The sequence below is a fragment of the Periophthalmus magnuspinnatus genome, chromosome 11 (genome assembly GCF_009829125.3).
Source record: "Periophthalmus magnuspinnatus isolate fPerMag1 chromosome 11, fPerMag1.2.pri, whole genome shotgun sequence".
Taxonomy (NCBI): domain Eukaryota; kingdom Metazoa; phylum Chordata; class Actinopteri; order Gobiiformes; family Gobiidae; genus Periophthalmus; species Periophthalmus magnuspinnatus.
The window spans coordinates 29,757,869-29,777,626 of NC_047136.2; the positions used below are offsets into that span (position 1 = coordinate 29,757,869).

At 43.4% G+C, this 19,758-nt stretch overlaps 1 protein-coding gene across 1 annotated transcript in view; it reads right to left on the reverse strand.

Moving 5' to 3' along the window:
• The window catches only part of LOC117378395 (ectonucleotide pyrophosphatase/phosphodiesterase family member 2-like), a 51,783-nt gene extending 32,025 nt beyond the window's left edge, over positions 1 to 19,758 (reverse strand). The window contains exons 1-8 of the mRNA XM_055225119.1: positions 19,629 to 19,758; positions 17,475 to 17,574; positions 13,180 to 13,329; positions 9,621 to 9,746; positions 6,594 to 6,654; positions 4,079 to 4,176; positions 2,920 to 2,999; positions 736 to 855 (exon numbers count right to left, since the gene is read on the reverse strand). Of these exons, the coding sequence (XP_055081094.1) occupies positions 736 to 855; positions 2,920 to 2,999; positions 4,079 to 4,176; positions 6,594 to 6,654; positions 9,621 to 9,746; positions 13,180 to 13,329; positions 17,475 to 17,574; positions 19,629 to 19,646 (753 nt within the window). The 5' untranslated portion in view covers positions 19,647 to 19,758. The remainder of the gene's footprint in view (positions 1 to 735; positions 856 to 2,919; positions 3,000 to 4,078; positions 4,177 to 6,593; positions 6,655 to 9,620; positions 9,747 to 13,179; positions 13,330 to 17,474; positions 17,575 to 19,628) is intronic.

Here is a 19,758-nt window from a genome sequence, read left to right on the forward strand (position 1 = left end):
GATGTTTTATGTCGAGAGCGGGATTTGAACATCGCCAGCCCTCCAAAACACGACAATGCTAGTTTTTATTTTAAAAGAAACTGTTTTTCTTAGTTTATTATTGTCAGTAAAAATAACATACAATGACTATGACCAATGATGCATGGCTTAAAGGTGTACTATGTAACTTGTTTGATGGCCGGCTCCACCACCGTTTGTGTTGCCATGCAGAACCTGTGCCTTAAATGTTCCACAGTGGCATCAGTAATGATCACATATTACACAAAAGTGACTCTTGTAAGATTTAAGTTATGTTATAATGTTTCCTCCTCAAAAACAGACCTGGAGTTGTGTTTTGTTTCATTCGCACGTGTTTGAGTGACACTTTATTATTAGTCTGTCTACATCTCCAAAGATCAAAATGCTCTGTTCCATCTTGTGATATCATGAAGTGGTAGTTTTCAAGTTAACAGCACCTTTTACTTTTAGTTCAGTAGAGATTGACAATTCCTGGACTGAAATGATCCAAATGATTCTAGTGAAGGTGTATGGAGTTAAACACAGTGGAGCACTTCCTGTATTACAACATGAAATCACAAGGTGGAGCAGAATGTTTTCTGTGAGAAGAACTCAGCCTAAATATGCAGGGTTTGTGTGTTAAACATGTGTGAATGAAACAAAACACAACTCCAGGTTTGTGATAAGGAAACTTTCTACTATAGATCAGAAATAGTGTAATATGGGCTTTTAACTGACCGGCTGGCCTCCCCACCAACGATGGTTGAGCTTCTCGCGTCCTCTCAGGGTGAACGTAGCGTTGAATACTGGGTCGTGCATCGTGTTTCCCACAATGCCATGGGACTCCGGGTACAGGCCCTGCACAAAGACATGAGCAGAGGATTGAACAAGGACAGTACTTTGAAGCCTCTCAGCGTCTGAGAGGGAAGTATGGGTGGGCTTCTGGCACAAATCAAAAAGTAATATCACTATTTTCTTACAACCAGATCAGATTTAGATTTGATCTTATACATGTACACGACCAGTCAAAAACATTGTTGTTGTTTTTTTACACTTTCTATTTTTTACTTTCTACACTTTACATACAGACAGAGATGACATCAACTATATAAAGCAAGATATATGGAATTATGTAGAAAAGTTAAATAACTATTAGATATTTTTGATAAAGCAAAGAGTGGCTACTTTGAGAATTTGGACACAATGGTGCAAAAAAGTATTTAGCCAGCCACCAATTGTGCACGTTTTCCCACTTAAAAAGATGAGAGGTCTGTAATTTTCATCATAGGTTCACTGCAACTATGAAAGACACAATGAGAAAAAATAAAATACAGAAAAATCACAAAATCTGATTTTTAAAGAATTTATTTGGGAAGTAGGGGGACATGTGTGGCACTGCAGGATTTGCGTCCCTGATGGCATAGTGTGTTACTGATGGTAGCCTTTGTTACTTTGGTCCCAGCTCTCTGCAGGTCATTCACTAGGTCCCCCTGTGTGGTTCTGGGATTTTTGCTCACCGTTCATTTTGACCCCACGGGGTGAGATCTTGCGTGGAGCCCCAGATCGAGGGAGATTATCAGTGCTCTTGTTTGTCTTCCATTTTCTAATAATTGCTCCCATAGTTGATTTCTTCACACCAAGCTGCTTACCTATTGCAGATTCACTTTTCCCAGCTTAGTGCAGGTCTACAATTTTGTTTGTGGTGTCCTTTGACAGCTCTTTGGTCTTGGCCATAGTGGAGTTTGGAGTCTGACTGTTTGAGGTTGTGGACAGGTGTCTTTCATACTGATAACAAGTTCAAACAGGTGCCATTAATACAGGTAACGAGTGGAGGACAAAGGAAAATCTTAGAGAAGAAGTTACAGGTCTGTGAGAGCCAAATTTTGCTTGTTTGTAGGTGACCAAATACTTTTTTAGCAAGGAATTTACATATTAATTCATTAGAAATCCATACATGGACATCCACACATGGACATTCTATCTCTCATAGTTTAAGTGAACCTATGATGAAAATTACAGGCCTCTCTCATCAAGTGGGAGAACTTACACAATTGGTGTCTGACTAAATATTTTTTTGCCCCACTGTATAACATTAAAAAAAAAATAAAAGTGTTGTATTTACCTTAATGTTAACTTTAAATCCACTCTCACTCACTAAGAGCAGACAGAGGTTGACCAATGGGGGAATGAGAGGGGAAACATGTTTTTTTTAGCTCAAACAGAGAAAGAGCTCATTTCACTAAAACTGCAGATTGTCACACCAATGAGACCACAATTTGATTTTTATCACCACATCACTCAACCCACAGTGGATCACAGGAGGAACACAAATATTAAACTTTGGAAGCAGATGTCATCAACATTCCATAGGGGTGATGCTAACTATAGGCACTGCTCTGTCTGATGCTCTGTGACACAAGACTTCAATCTGAGTTTTGTTTGAACACAATCTGACCATACAGAACTGATATAGCTGGAACTACAAGAGGTGAGCTGACTTGTGCTGTTAAACAAGTCCCTCTCAAATAACATCAAAGTCATAAGCTAACTAGCATTAGCAAACACTTTTCATTTAGTCACTCTACCTTCTTCCTGTCCCCTAAACAAGACCATGAACGCTCGAATTGGTCATAGGCTCCTGAAAATGTGCTCATTAGATCTATATTGTATATTTTTCTTGAGTAGTAAGATTTAGATTTCAAAACTTATCAGTCTGTGTTTGCTAATGTGTTCACTATGTCTCCATGGTAACTGCTAAACATAAATCCAGCATGATGCCACCAACAACACAGACACAGACTTCCTCTCCTCTCCCTCTTTTACTCACTCTCTCTACTCTCTCTTGCTCTCATTCACACACTTTAAATACATCCATACAGACTAAGAGTCGTACAATAAGATGTTATAACCGCAGAGACTCACCGTGGCCAGAGAGTAGAGGTTTGGGAAGGTTTTAGACGGATACACTGGCCTCATGTAAGGAGAGGACGTCCCACACGTCCCTGACACAAAAACAAACACACACGTTATTCGGGATGACTTATGGAACTTAAATATTATGTCTTTTGAGTGGTGAAAAGTTCTCAGGAAACCCATGGATATATTATGCAGTAAGTAAGTAAGTAGTGGTAGAGTTAATACTGTCACTGTAAGTTAAAGTGTCCATATTATGCACATTTGTATCTATATTATAATTTTCTTTCCTCATCACAAATAGACCTGGACTTTTCTTTTGTTTCATTCACACATGTTTAACACATAAACCCTGCATATTTAGGCTGAGTTCTTCTCTCAAACTGAGAACACCCTGTTCCATATTGTGATGTCATCATGTGATAATACAGTGTGTTTTTAAACTCTATATACCTTCGCTAGAATCATTTGGATCATTTCAGCTCTGGAATTGCCAGTCTCTAGTGAATTAAAGGTAAAAGAGGCTGTTAACTTGAAAGCTACCACTTCATTACATCAAGGTGGAAAAGAGCATTTTGAGCTTTGAAGATGTAGACAGAATAATAATAAAGGGTTACCCAAACATGTGTGAATAAAACTAAACAACTCTGGGCATATTTTTGATGTGGTAACAACATTATAACGTGGCTTAAAGCTCATAAGAGTAATTTTTGTGTAATACAGGGCCTATAAATACAAAACATTATTATCATTAATATATACAATTCCATATGCTCTAGTGCTATGTGAGGGTTAAACAGATAGACTTAAAGGCTCTGTACCTGATGTTTTCCATGTACTGGAGTAAAATGTGTCTTGCCCCAGTACAAATATATTCTATAAACAGCTCTTGAGGTCAAAATAAGTCCACTGTGTACTGTCTGCATCTAATTATAAAGCGTATTGTTGTTTGATAATCAGGAAGTATGTGTTAGCATGCATTACCGTGGTCTGGTCTCTGAGTGTTGTGAAAAGTACTTATAAACTCCTCAGGGCGTAATTAGGATACTCAGAATGCTTAAAGTAAGTGAGGAATAACTTTAGACCACTGCAAACTGTTTAAAATGAACTACTTCTGTTTTCACATTTTTAAGACTATAATATATTTGAGGAGTAAACAGACTCGTACTGAGTTTGTGCAGGTTGGGGATGACCGATCGTCCTTTCTTCAGATACGAGGCTCTGAAGCCATCCACAGAAAGCATGATCAGAGGAGGACGGATAAACCTGGAACATACACAAAGAAAGTTCACTTTTACCAACCAGAAATATTTCTCACAGGATAGTTTTCCATTTACTGTTTCACGCTGTACTAGTATTGTTTCAATACTAAGATTTCAAACACGATTTCAATACAAAGAAATAGACTCAATACTGATTCCAATACCACAATGCTACGCGTAGTGTCGACACTTGTTTAAATGAGTATGTTATTTTCCAGACTATAAGTCGCACTTTTTTTCATACTTTGTCCAGGGGTGTGACTTACACTCAGATGTGACTTAAATGTGAAATTATAATTATTAAAATACATAATTTCACATCTTTGTCATTGTTGCACTGACAACTGCGCAAGGGCCCTCTAGACTTATTTACCAGAATGGCAGCTATCTACTTCCGGAGTGGCCCTTCATCAACCTCCGGAGCAGGTGGAATTGTTCAGAAGTGACACCAAGGATGAAGAATTCAATGGATTTATTGATTTGGAGTGACATCCAGGGTAAACTTGAGAATAAACACTTGGAAAAATATTGTAAATACTATTTAAGAAACAACTGAAAAGTAAAATAGAAAGTTTTAGGTTCAGTGGTTAGTTTACTAGCAGACCAAAGTGGTATGTATATTTTCCATGCATTCATATGCAGTTTTGTGTGTATATGTAATATGAGCCAGAGCTTATGTTATATTTGATGTGTTTGCTAGTTCTACGGTGTGAAGTGTGATAAAGAGTAAACAGTTCCAAAACAGAAGTCCTCCTAGTAGGCACCCCATCCACTCTCTCCAAATCTAACAGCTTTTCAATGAACATCAACAACTCAACTGTCCATCCTTCCCCTCAGGTCAAGAGTCTGGGTGTCATCCTCGGCAGTACACTTTCCTTTCACTCACACATCAATAATGTCACCCGGTCTGCATATTTCCACTTACGCAATATCTTTCATCTTCGCCCCTCCTTCACTCCTCACACCACTGCCATTCTAGTCCACAGCCTTGTAACTTCCCGCATTGGTTACTGTAACTCTCTTCGCTTTGGTCTCCCCAATAAATCCCTCCAGAAACTGCAGCTCCTTCAGAACTCTGCAGCCCGGGTCATAACACGGACCCCCACTATCCACCACATCACCCCCGTCCTACAACAACTCCACTGGCTCCCCATAAAACAGAGAATTAACTTCAAAATACTAATTACCACCTTCAAAGCAATATACAACCTAGCCCCTCCATACATATCTGACCTCCTCCACATTGCTGCTCCTGCCCGCACTCTCCGCTCCTCCTCCTCTCTCCAGCTCACTGTACTCTCTGCCCGACTTGTGACCATGGGGAACAGGGCTTTCAGTCACTCTGCCCCCCAGCTTTGGAACTCTCTCCCTCCTGATCTCCGCACCTTAGACTCTCTTCCACTCTTCAAATCCAGACTCAAAACTCACCTGTTCAGACTGTCCTGTCTCTTGTAACCAATCACACATCTTTTATCAATCAGTTTTTTGTCATGTTTTATTGTATTTGTATGTTTTTTATCAAATTTTTATCTTGTTCAGTGTCCTTGGGTGTTTTGAAAGGTGCTTATAAATAAAATGCATTATTATTATTATTTTTATTAAAGACGTAAGACCACAGTAAACATCAGTGAAAAGAATCTTGTGTCTCTCGTGTTTGTGGACAAGCTGGCATATATTACGTTAGTGTAGCGTATCTGTTTAACTGTTAATATCTTACGTAACCATAGCAAACATGTATTCAGTTCGTTGTGTTAGCGTTAGTGTGCTGTACTGCTCTTCAGCCTGTTGTTCTCTATTTTATTATTATTATAATTTGTCTTTAAAGATAAAATGTCTGTTCTTGGTCTCAGTTTTTGTAAAATAAATTTCCCCCAAAAATGCGACTTATAGTCCAGTGTGTTGTGTCTTCTGTGTTTTCCTTCATTATTACAAATTTTTCCGCTGGTGCGACTTATACTCTCGAGTGATGTATAGTCCGTAAAATATGGTAAGTAGTTTTGGTAATAGTTTTAGTATCGATTAGTATCAGATTTTTGATACTTGTGACGACCCTACTCTGTATTATTCAACCCTCACATCTGGTATTGTATTGTGCTCTGTACAGTCACCACCGCCCTGGGGCAGACTGACCTGGATGTGACTGCAGTTCTGTGCCAATGGCCTTTCTAACCACCACCACCACTACAATGCCACATTCACACACATCATAAGGGTTAAGTATTGTGCTCAAGACTAAAATGCAATACTGGCAGCAAGGCTGGAACCACCAACCTTAAAGTTAAAGGGCGAACATGTCTACTGTCGCCTCAAATCATTGAATACTTTGTGCATAATGTAAATGTGTTTGTCAGTGTTAAACTACAGTCTGTCAGGTGTGGATACATTGAAAGACTGAAAGAGTGAATGAGTGAAAGGACTGACCCAGCAGGACACTCGGGCGTCCTGATCTCCTCACACTCGTCCTGTACCCACGAACTCTCACCTCAGGAGGAAAACACAAACACACATGTGATTTGTTCTGTGAAGACGTCAAAAGAAACACACACACAGTTTAACGTTTATTTTCCTGGAGGTGTGGACCTGAAGCTTGATACTGTAAGTATTTTTACAGTTCAACAGTAGTCTGCTCTGCAGTAGTCGTAATAGTAGCAGTAGTAGTAGTAGTATCCATCCATCCATCCATCCATTTTCTTCCGCTTATCCGGGGCCGGGTCGCGGGGCAGCAGTCTAAGCAGGGACTCCCAGACTTTCCTCACCCCGGACACATCCTCCAGCTCCTCCGGTGGGACCCCAAGGCGTTCCCAGGCTAGCCGAGAGACATAGTCCCTCCAGCGTGTCCTGGGTCTTCCCCGGGGCCTCCTCCCGGTGGGACATGCCCAGAACACCTCCCTAGGGAGGCGTCCAGGAAGCATCTTGAGCAGATGCCCGAGCCACCTCAACTGGTTCCTCTCAACGTGTAGGAGCAGCGGCTCTACTCTGAGCTCCTCCCGTGTGACCAAGCTCCTCACCCTATCCCTAAGGGTGCGCCCGGCCACTCTGCGGAGGAAACCCATTTCAGCCTTGTCCTTTCGGTCATTACCCAGAGCTCATGACCATAGGTGAGGGTAGGAACGTAGATTGACCCGGTAAATCGAGAGCTTCGCCTTTGGGCTCAGCTCCTTCTTCACCACAACGGACAGATACAGCGACCGCATCACTGCAGATGCTGCACCGATCCGCCTGTCAATCTCCCGCTCCATCCTTCCCTCACTCGTGAACAAGACCCCGAGATACTTGAACTCCTCCACTTGGGGCAGAGACTCACCACCCACCCGGAGAGAGCAAACCACCTTTTTCCGGTCGAGAACCATGGCCTCGGATTTGGAAGAGCTGATTCTCATCCCAGCCGCTTCACACTCAGCTGCAAACCGCCCCAGTACCTGTTGCAACATCATCTGCAAACAGCAGAGATGAAATCCTGTGGTTCCCAAACCAGACCCCCTCTGGCCCCTGGCTGTGCCTAGAAATTCTGTCCATAAATATAATGAACAGAAACGGTGACAACGGGCAGCCCTGGCGGAGTCCAACATGCACTGGGAACAGGTCTGACTTACTGCCGGCAATGCGAACACAGCTCCTGATCCGTTCATATAGGGACCGGACAGCCCTTAGCAAAGAGCCCCAGACCCCATACTCCCAGAGCACCCCCCAAAGAACACCACGAGGGACACGGTCGAATGCCTTCTCCAGATCCACAAAACACATGTGGACTGGTTGGGCATACTCCCATGAGCCCTCGAGGACCCGATGGAGAGTATAGAGCTGGTCCAGTGTTCCACAGCCGGGACGAAAACCACACTGCTCCTCCTGAATCCGAGGTTTGACTATCGGTCGGATTCTCCTCTCCAGTACCCTGGAATAGACCTTACCGGGAAGGCTGAGGAGTGTGATTCCCCTGTAATTGGAACACACCCTCCAGTCCCCCTTCTTATACAGAGGGACCAACACCCCGGACTGCCATTCCACAGGTACTGTCCCCGACCGCCACGCGATGTTGCAGAGACGTGTCAGCCAAGACAGCCCCACAACATCCAGAGACTTGAGGTACTCAGGACGGATCTCGTCCACCCCGGAGCCTTGCCACCGAGGAGCTTGCTAACCACCTCGGTGACTTCAGCCAGGGTGATGGACGAGTCCGCCTCTGGGTCCCCAGTTTCTGCTTCCTCCTCGGAAGACGTGACAGTGGGATTGAGGAGATCCTCAAAGTATTCCTTCCACCACCCGACAACATCCCCAGTCGAGGTCAGCAGCTCTCCACCCGCACTGTAAACAGTGTTGGTGAAGCACTGCTTCCCCCTCCTGAGGCGTCGGACGGTTTGCCAGAATCTTTTTGAGGCCGTCCGATAGTCCTCCTCCATGGCCTCCCCGAACTCCTCCCAACCCTGAGTTTTTGCCTCTGTGACTGCCTGAGCCGCGGCACGCTTGGCCCGCCGGTACTCATCAGCTGCCTCAGGAGTCCCATGAGCCAACAAGGCTCGATAGGACTCCTTCTTCAGCTTGACGGCATCCCTTACTTCCAGTGTCCACCACCGGGTTCGGGGACTGCCGCCGTGACAAGCACCACAGACCTTACGACCACAGCTACGAGCAGCCGCATCGACAATAGAGGTGGAGAACATGGCCCACTCGGAGTCCATGTCTCCAACCTCCCCCGGGATCAAGGAGGAGTTGAAGACCCCCCTGACAGAGGGCTCCGCCAGACGTTCCCAGCAGACCCTCACAATGCGCTTGGGCCTGCCAGGTCTGTCCGGCTTCCTCCTCAGCCAGCGGATCCAACTCACCACCAGGTGGTGATCAGTTGACAGCTCAGCCCCTCTCTTCACCCGAGTGTCCAAGACACGCGGTCGGAGGTCAGATGACACGACAACAAAGTCGATCATCGACCTCCGACCTAGAGTGTCCTGGTGCCACGTGCACCGATGGACACCCTTGTGCTCGAACATGGTGTTCGTTATGGACAAACTGTGACTAGCACAGAAGTCCAATAACAAAACACCGCTCGGGTTCAGATCGGGGAGGCCGTTCCTCCCAATCACGCCCCTCCAAGTGTCACTGTCGTTACCCACATGGGCGTTGAAGTCCCCCAGGACAACAACGGAGTCCCCGGTTGGGGCACTGTCTAGTACCCCTCCCAGGGACTCCAAGAAGGCCGGGTACTCCGCACTGCTGCTTGGCCCGTAGGCCGACACAACAGTGAGAGACCTGTCCCCGACCCGAAGGCACAGGGACGCGACCCTCTCGTTCACCGGAGTGAACCCCAACACGCAGCGGCTGAGCTGTGGGGCAGTATTAGTAGTAGTATTTCAGAGTAAATGTACCTTTAGCAGCAGTATCCTCTGTATTAGAAGTAGCAGTTGTAGCAGTAGTAGTAGTAATAGTAGTAGCAGTAGTATTTGGTAGTAGAACTACCTTTACATGTTGACCTGTAGTTGGAGCAGCAGTCTCCTTGCTCTAAACAGTCCTCGGAGCAGTGACAGGCGTGATTCTTGTTCCTCTCCTCTCCACATCTGTCCTCGGAGCACTCGAACCCTCCCTCTATGGTACAAGTACACAAATATAAGTACTACTTCTGCTATATTACATGAGGAAAAGCCTGGTCTCATCAGATCTCTGAAGCTGAGTAGGGCGTGGCCTGGTTAGTACTTGGATAAGAGACCGCTGGGAATACCACAGAGGTCATTGTTTCCTTAGGCAAGACACTTCACCCACACTGCCTAGTATGAATGCGGTGTGTTTGTGAGTGTTGGTAGTCGGAGGGGCTAATGGTGCAAGACCCGACATGCCAGTGACCAGTATTGAAAATCAGAACTCTGAGTTCTAATTTTGAGTGCAGACCCCGAGAAAACATAATGAATGAATGTTTGACGGGTAGCGCCCCGTCAAACTTTCATTTTCACAGGGCCAATGGGAGCCTGACCCAGAAAAAAATCAACGTAAAAATCTGACCCTAACCCCCTAACCCTAACCCATGTCAGGACATGACAAAAATGATACTATGGCCCCGCCCTAAATCCTACAGGAAGTCGCCCATATTGGATCGAACCCGGGAATGACAAAAGAGCACACCCTCGCGTTCAGGACATCTCCTCACACAATTTTTATCACAAACACCAAAACCCACTAAACCCATGTGCAATTAAAGATTATCAATTACATTTATATATAACTTTGGTTGTGGGGTTTTTTTTGGGGGGGGGAAGCCAATAGAGCAATTCTACAAATTTGCAAGCTGAACGCAATGATATGGAAATCAAGACCCTATCTAGCAAAATGGCTCTCAAGCGCCTTCTTGAAATTTTATTATCAAAAATTACTTCAAGACAATCTATTTGTCGTGGACTTGTGCAAAATTCACAGGGGCCTCATTTGTGATGGGCACAATGTGACAAAGTCACAGGACTCTAGCTTTTATGCTGTAGGAGAAAAATAATGGGTCAAAACAATTCCATTATTATTATTAATTATTATTTTAGCAGCCGGATTGAGGCCGATTTTGACCCCCTGAACATTATTTTATTTTTATTTTTTTTTTAAATCCTTGTTCCAAAAAATAACATAACATAACTCTGTAGCGCCCCCTGAAAAGATCAATATAATTTTTTACAAAGTTTCTCATAGGCAATTGAAATTTGGCACATCCTGTGCACACCTGCATCTAAACAGTAATCAAGCTGCACCTGGGGAGGACAAAGGGAGCCAGAACCTGACACTCAGCACCAGATCGTCCATTTATCCACAGTGGTACAACTGTGCTTGGCTCAGTTTCATGTTTTTGCATTTTGTTACTCGTTCTAAGTTGGGGTATTTTTGCTCCTCGTCAGATCCCGCTCCCTGGACCTGCTCAGCTCCTCTGTCTCCGACCCTGCTCTCCACGACCGGTAAGAACCTCACATCTTCCGACCCAGTTCACCTGTACCAGTACTGCTCACCTCGTCTCTGATCCCGCTGCTCACGGTCAACTCCTGGACCACGGCAAACAACCCTGCTCTCAACTCCCCTGATCTATCTACCTTCATTTGCACATTTAAAACCTGTGAATAAACATTGTTAAACTTTTCCTCAAGTTCTGTCTCTTTCATCCCCCTGTCAGTTGTTGCCACAACACTAATCCAACTATCAGCTTAAATTCCAGTTTCTCAAAAGACGGAATAATCAAAAAGCACAATTAAAAAAGATAAAAAATGCCACCATGGCACCCCCTTAAAAAGTCAAAATACAGTACACCAATGGAAGATGACTCCAAACCTTTTTAAAAATGGAAAGATTTAACTTAGCATAAAAATAGCCCATGTCATTACAAGTAAAAAAATATTATTATGACCTCATCCTAAACACTACAGGAAGTTGGTCATATTGAGCGGAACCCTATTTTTGCAAAATTGTACTTCTCTTACATTTCAAATCTCCACCTTGGAATTTCTTTCAAAAGGCTTGAAAATTGGTATTGGACGTATTTGTAATTAAACATTATTGTTTAGATTTTTGATGAATTCAGAAATGGGGTGTGGCTCAGCCACAAATTGGTGGGAATTTTGAAGCAGAAAAATGTGCATATTTTTCATAGGTGACATCAGATTGATTCTGACCCAATGTGTGCACTGATGACTTGAACACAATGATGTACAAAATGTACAGCTCTGCCTCCTTAAAAATGTAATGGGATCACAAAATTTGGTTTGTCAAAGACATTTGAAATTTGGTATAGACATCCATCTTGCCATACTAAAAAAACAAACAAAAAAACAAAAACAAAAAAAAACAAGCCAATGAGGACAAACCAATTTTTGCAACCATGTTGACATGGCAATGTCCAAGCACTTGCAATAGAAATACATGGGTTTTGGATGACTGAACTGGGATGAAAAAATTGAAAAAAACAAAAAAAAAAAAAAAGATACATGTATTCCACACACCATACTGAACCAAAAAGCCAATGAGGACATATCTCTGTTTCCAACCGTGTAGGCATGATAATGTCAGAAATGGTCTCATTGGATTGAATGGAGTAGTAACATTCAGGCGCTGTTTTTGGGGGAAGGAGCGGTGAAAATGGGGACAAAAGGCAGGATCATCGCTGTAGCAGGTACCCCACAGTCACAAGGAGTGGCGTGGGCCTTTATTATTTCAACTATTTCATCCAAAAGTTGTGGAAGTTGACTGCTGTTTGTTTAACTAATGAAAGGAAATGAGTCTGTTGAGCATACAGTCTTTTACATGTATTGCATGTTTAGTTTCTGTGACTGAGGCTGCTGCTGTAAAACCAATAAACTGTGTCCTGCAGCTGTGGTTTTAGCGTCAGTGTTATCTCCTGTCTCATAATGAACATGTCTCCAATAAAAGTCTGTCGAACTGTTTATTCACACAAAATGTGTGTTTAAAATTGTATTTTTCAAATAACAACTAAATGTGTAATTTAATTTGTATTATTTAAATGTATTGAAAATTTGCAGTGACATCATGCTGGGGGTTTTCTACATGTAAAGGTAAGAGCGACTACATGAAAAACTCTTGGCTAATGCTAGCTACCTTGTGACTGTAATTGTATGTGTGAGACTTGTTTAAAAGCACAAATCCACTCATTTGTTGTAGTTCCAGCTAAGTCAGCTGCTTTTTCTGGTCAGATTGTGTTAAAATAAAGAGCAGAGTAAAGTCTTCTTCTTCTAGAACATGTAATAGTGTGGTGCTGTTAGCGTCACATCCACAGGGGGCGCTGATGACATCAGCTGCAAAGTATCAAGTCATTATCAAGTAATACCTATTAACATTAACATTTAAACAAAAGTATATTCACTTGCAAGGCATATCTATGGGTTTCAGAATTATTCAATTTTTGGATTGTTGCCAGAGCAATTAACAATTCATATTATATCTTTTGAATGCTCAACAAGAAACTGAAACCTATTAATAGGCATTTCTAAGTTTGACCTGTAATTGGGTAGGCCTGTAATTAGTGGAAGGTGTTTCTGACCTGTTTTGAGGCAGTGGTCGTCGAAGTCGCTGCAGCAGCTCAGGTAGGTCTTACACAGGTTATCACATCTGCATCCTGGAGGTTTGGCCTCCTCTAGCTCAAAACATCTGCCCAAGCACGAACCTGCAGAGCTAACCCACTCTGAGACCACTGTAAACAAACAAACACATAAATAAACAAACAAGACAACACAGCACAAAACATCTCCCGGGCACAAACCTGCTGAGCTAACCCACTCCGAAACCACTACAAACAAAAAAACAAAACAGCTCAAAACATCTGCCCAAACAAGAGTCGGAGGAGCTAAACCACTCTGACACCACTGTAAACAAACAAATAAACAAAACAGTTCAAAACATTTGCACAGGCAGGAGTCAGAAGAGCTAACCCGCTCTGAGACCACTGTAAACAAACAAAACAGCTCAAAACATCTGCCCAAGCATGCACCAGAGACCTCTGTAAACAAATCAGGTTGCCACGATACAAAAATTTCGAACTCCAGTTTGATACTTAGGAATAGAATCAATACTCAATACCGATTCTGATACCACAATGAAGATAAGAAATGCTCCTTTTTAGTAACAGAGTGTAAACGCATGTGGTATTATACTTGTTTTGATACATCTCAAGATCATTCTAAAGCTATTCAGAAAAGGATCTGATTTTTGATACTTTTAACAACCTTATGAACAAACAAACAAATAAAACAGCTTAAAACATCTGCTCAGGCAAGAACAAGAGCATCTAACCCACACGGACACCCTGGAAGTAACCAAACAAACAAACAAGAAAACAAAACAGCTCAAAACATCTGCCCAGACAGAAGCCAGAGGAGCTAACCAGGGTTGCCAGATTTTCAGAGAGCCATGAGCAAACAGGTCATTAAAAAAAGCCCAAACAAGCAACCACAGCCCCATGTAAATAAGCGTAAAAGGAAGTATCTGCTCAGGTTGCCTCCTGGACGCCTCCCTAGGGAGGTGTTCTGGGCATGTCCCACCGGGAGGAGGCCCAGGACACGCTGGAGGGACTATGTCTCTCGGCTGGCCTGGGAATGCCTTGGGATCCCACCGGAGGAGCTGGAGGACGTGTCTGGGGTGAGGGAAGTCTGGGAGTCCCTGCTTAGCATGCTGCCCCCGCGACCCGCCTCCGGATAAGCGGAAGAAAATGGATGGAAGTAATTAGTTAAACATCGTGTGTCGCTGCTGAACGAGAGCTACTGATGCACATATTGTAATGACATTTTTAACATCAGCTTTAAAATGTTTCTCAAATGTTAACAGTGTGTATTTCAATATTTTGTGAGTCTATTAATGTGAAGCAGACCTGAAAATGGTTAAAAATCACCTCTTTAAAGAAGTAAAAGTGATGTTCAAGAACAAGCCCAAAAAATGCAACCTGGGACTTTCCAAAAAAAGAAACCCAAGGAGCTCTAGAGCTAACCCACTCCAAGATAACTGAAAATTAACAGAGTCACCGCTAAACTACACAGACAGCCACATCCTCTCACCTCTGCAACCTTTGAATAATCTTTGATCGGACACTGTATCACCGCATTACAGGTCCTGTTCCTGATTTTTTCCATGTATTTGAACAAAATGTGTCTTGCCCCAGTACAGAGATATTGTATAAGCAGCTCTTGAGTAATAGTAGTAGTAGTAGAAGTAGTAGTTAGGTAAGGCAAGGCAAGTTTATTTGTATATCACAGTTTGTACACAAAGTAATAAAATTAACATTAAAGGAGAAGAGGCTGGTCTCACATCTTCAGGAAGACTGTTCCAGGTTTTAGCTGTATAAAACTGAAACACTGATTCCCCATGTTTAGTCCTGACTCTGGGCTGCACCAGGAGGCCGGTCCCTGAAGTCCTCAGAGTGCGAGATGGTTCATGTGGCTTTAACATGTGGGAAATGTACTTTGGTGCTGGTCCATGGAGACACTTTTTCACAAGCAGAGTTGTTTTAAAGTCTATTCTCTGAGCCACAAGAGCCAGTGCAGAGACCTGAGCACAGGACACATGTGTGAAGTACTTCCTGGTTCTAGTCAGGACTTGAGCAGCAGTGTCCTGGATGTACTGAAGCTGTCTTAAGGCTTGTTTGGAGAGGCCAGTGAGCAGGCCGTTACAGTAGTAGTCTAACCTACTGCAGACAAATGCATGGATAAGTTTCTCCAAGTGTGGCTTTGATAGTAAACCTTTGAATTTTGCAATGTTTAGATGGTAAAAAGCTGCAGATGTCATTGATTTGATGTGGCATTTAAAGTTCAAGTATGAAACCATTATTACCATTGGATTTGTAGCCTGATTAGAAGGTTTTAGAGAGAGAGAGAGAGAGACGGGAGGTGACTGCTGACACTTTCTCTATGTTTCTGTGGGCCAAAGTTGATGACTTCAGTCTTGTCTGAGTTTAGCTTGAGAAAGTTGTTTTGCCTCCACACACTGATCTGTTGGATGCACATATATTCAACAAAGTAGTCCCTGTTTTCTAGATAGAACTTGAACCAGTTTAGTGCCGTACCAGGGATGCCCACCCAGTCCTCTAGTCTCTGATCCCATGATTGACAGTGTCAAAGGCAGCACTCAGATGTAACAGGATCAAGACTTTGCCTGCATCAGTGTTCAGACAGATGTCATTTGTCACCTTGATAAGAGCAGTCTCAGTGCTGTGGTGGGGTCTAAAACCTGACTGGAAGACACTGAAAGAGTTGTTCATTTGGATAAAGTTAATAAGCTGTTGGTAAGGAACTTTTTCAGGGACTTTACCTGAAAATGGCAGATTTGAGATTGGTCCGTAATTGTTCAGTATTGTAGCATCAAGGCTGCTCTTCTTTAGGAGAGGCTTGATAACTACAGTTTTCAAAGCTCTTGGGAACGTTCCAGATTGAAGTGGCATGTTAACTATGCAAACGAGTGGTGACAGCAAACTGTTGAGTACAGACTTTAGAAATTTAGTGGGTAACACATCGAGGCGGCATGTAGACGAACTCAGACTGGTGACAATCTCTTGGACAGTTTTGTCAGTTACAGGTGCAAAGTGAGTCAGCTCTAAGTGTCTAGGTGGCTGCAGGGGTGTTGTTTGTGTTGTGGAATTGCTGGTATTTTTACTGGTAGTATATGTATCTTTACATGCAGACTTGTAGTTGGAGCGCAGTCTCCTTTGTAGTAGTAGTAGTCGTAGTAGTAATAGTTGTATTTGGTATTAACATGCAGACTGTTGTTTGTGTAGCTAATGAAAGGAAATGAGTCTCTACTGCGTGTGTCAGTCATATATTACATTCTTGTTTTCTGTGACTGTACCTAAATAAGACCACTGTGTACTTTCTGCATCGAATTAATTATAAAGCGTTTTATTGTTTGGGTATCAGGAAGTACACTGTTAGCATACTAGTTGTTAACTTTACCGTGATGGTCTTTGAGAGTTGTGAAAAGTTCTTTTAAACTCATGGAAACTCATGGTGAATAATTAGGATGCTCAGAATGCATGAGGTAAGTTAGGAGTAACTGTGGACCACTGCAAACCGTTTAAGACAGCGCCTCTAAGCTCGTAACTAAAACTCACCTCTACTCTACACTTCACCCTCCAAACTTCTCAACAGACTCAGTCAAATTGAGCCAACTTCCAGTCAGCAAAAGTCAGAGGAGCTGGAGTCAGAGGACCCATCACATCACAATGCTGCTCAGGTCCTGACTAGAACCAGGAAGTACTTCACGCATGTTTCCTGTGCTCAGGTTTCTGCACTGGCTCCTATTGCTCAGAGAACAGACTTTAAAGCAGCTTTGCTTGTGTACAAGTCTCTCCATGGACCAGCACCAAAGTACATCTACCACATGTTAAAGCCACATGAACCATCTCACACTCTGAGGACTTCAGGGACCGGCCTCCTGGTGCAGCCCAGAGCCAGGACTAAACATGGGGAATCAATGTTCTACTTTGACAATGTTTAAATCCAGCCTCAAAACAATTCTGTTTATCTGTGCATATGACTGAAAAGGTTTTATTCTGCAGTCTTCTGTTTTAATGTTCTTTTGATGATGATTATTTGTGATTATTTATGTTTAGATTTTTTGTATTGTGATTTAAATGTATTTTTATTCTGTAAAGCACTTTGAATTACCTTGTGTACGAATTGTGCAGCACAGATAAACTTGCCTTGCCAATCTGGAGCCTCTCATTTATGGTTGACTGCATTGAAGAGGATCTGGAGAGTTTAAGGACCCACAAAAAAACAAAAGCACTGAGGCAACAAAAACAAAAGACAAAGAAGGCGTCTGACACACAGGAAGGGCATCTGGCTCAATTACCTTTGGTCTGGGAGGAGGGGGGGTCTCCTCCCTCTGATGGGCGACTGGCCTGGAACACATAGGCTCTGCTCAGGTCTGCAGCCCCCAGCAACAACAGCACCTGGAACACACACAATCAGACCACAACAATGTCAGCTTTCATTGGGCACCGCAGGTTTCTGACTCGAATGTCTGCGGACTTGTTTATTTTATTAAGTTGTTTTAGATTAATATTGTGATTTAAAATGTGGAAATTATGGAGCCAGTCCAGATCTTGAGCTAGTCTTAGTCAGGACAAGCTCAGCTGGAGGATTTGACCTGTTGTGCATGTTTTGGGTTGATGGAGGAAACCCACACAGACACAGTGAGAACACGAAGACTCCACACAGACACATTGAGAACATGCAAACTCCACACAGACACAGGGAGAACACGAAGACTCCACACAGGCACAGGAAGAACAAGCAAACTCCACACAGACACAGTGAGAACATGCAAACTCCACACAGACACAGGGAGAACACGTAAACTCCACACAGACACATTGAGAACAAGCAAAATACCACAGACACAGGGAGAACACGTAAACTCCACACAGACAGGGGAGAACACACAAACACAGAACACAGATCTGAAGCAGCAGTGCTCGTGTTCATAATAATTCGGCTCATATAAACCAAACACACGTTTCTGCTCCTGGATGTGGTCTTGTTCTGATTGTTGCTTCATAAATTCCTCTGCAGAGCTCTGTCAGATGCACAAAGCTCTTTGTGGATTAAGACTTTACAGATGTGAAGTTTCCACTCATAAGTTTCCCCCACGGCTCTGGTTAAATAAGACCCCACCGGACCAGGACCAGACCAGGACCAGACCAGAGACCAGACCAGGATCAGACCAGGACCAGACCATAGACCAGACCAGGATCAGACCAGAAACCAGACCAGAGACCAGAGACCAGAACAGACCAGGACCAGACCAGAAACCAGACCAGGACCAGACCAGAAACCAGACCAGAGACCAGACCAGAGACCAGACCAGAGACCAGACCAGGACCAGACCAGAAACCAGACCAGGACCAAACCAGAGACCAGACCAGCATCAGAGACCATGGACCAGACCAGGACCAGACCGAAGACCAGACCAGACCGAAGACCAGACACCAGACCAGAGACCAGAGACCTGATCTATGTATAGCTGCAGATCACACTAGCAAGTAGTAGATTTGTTTTCATTTTTCATTTCTAATGACTACGTGATGCTGCTGAATCCTATGTGTATCACCAATTAAGAAAATAAAATTGGAGAACGAAGTGTGTGCATCACAGTGGGTGATGAAAACAGAAGCTGATCTGCAAAATGGGGTCTTGAAAATAAACAATTAAAGATTACTCAAACATGCACAAATCACTCCAAAAACAGCTTCAGAGGGTCAGAGAGAAAGAAACTAGTGTAACATGTTTAAAATCTCGAAAAAGTCCAGTTTGCAGAATAGGGCCACTTTAAAGCTATAAACCTGTGTGTATCTGAGTAAACTTGCTGTGTAGACCTGATGTGTAGGCCTGCTGTGCCCCTCTCTCACCTGAGCTGTAGTCACTGTGTTTGCGCGTGCGTGACCTTAAGAGCTTTTATTGTGAAAATCTGGCTCTGCTCCAAAATAAACGTGTACATTTTGCATCATGTAGTAGAGCTCACACAGACTCATTCTAAACACCGTTACCCCAGAGAGTGGGCGACATGAACCAGCCACAAACACGTGGAAATCATCAAAAGTTTCACATTTCAGAAGAGGAAACGCTCTTATGCTTCAGTATCTTGTGAAACATTTCACTGTTGGAGCAGCTCAGACCTTCACACGCACACGCATTTAACAGGGCGCTGTTCAATGCCAATAATAATAATAATAATAATAATAATAATAATAATAATAATAATAATAATAATAATAAATGTAACGTTAAAACTCTCATTTGGAGTTAGTGACGCAGACTGCGCAGAGCTCGGGCTGTGTGCTCTGATGCGCACAAACTGCGTGTCCTGACTGTTCCCAATGTCCCGTTCAAAGTGCGTCCTGCCGGTCGATATCGTTCCACAACCGGACTGAACCAGGACTAAACCCAGACTAAACCCGGACTATAGAAGCGGACCCGGGAGAGCCGAGTCCTGGTCTTACCGTACCGGAATTCCGCGCAGCATCTTCACTCCGGCCCGGTGCGCATCAGCTCCGCGTGAAAAGAGACAAACGTAAAACCGCGGAGAGTCCCGGGAAACGAGCGCGAGAGGAGCGCTCGTGAGCCTTTGTGCGCGT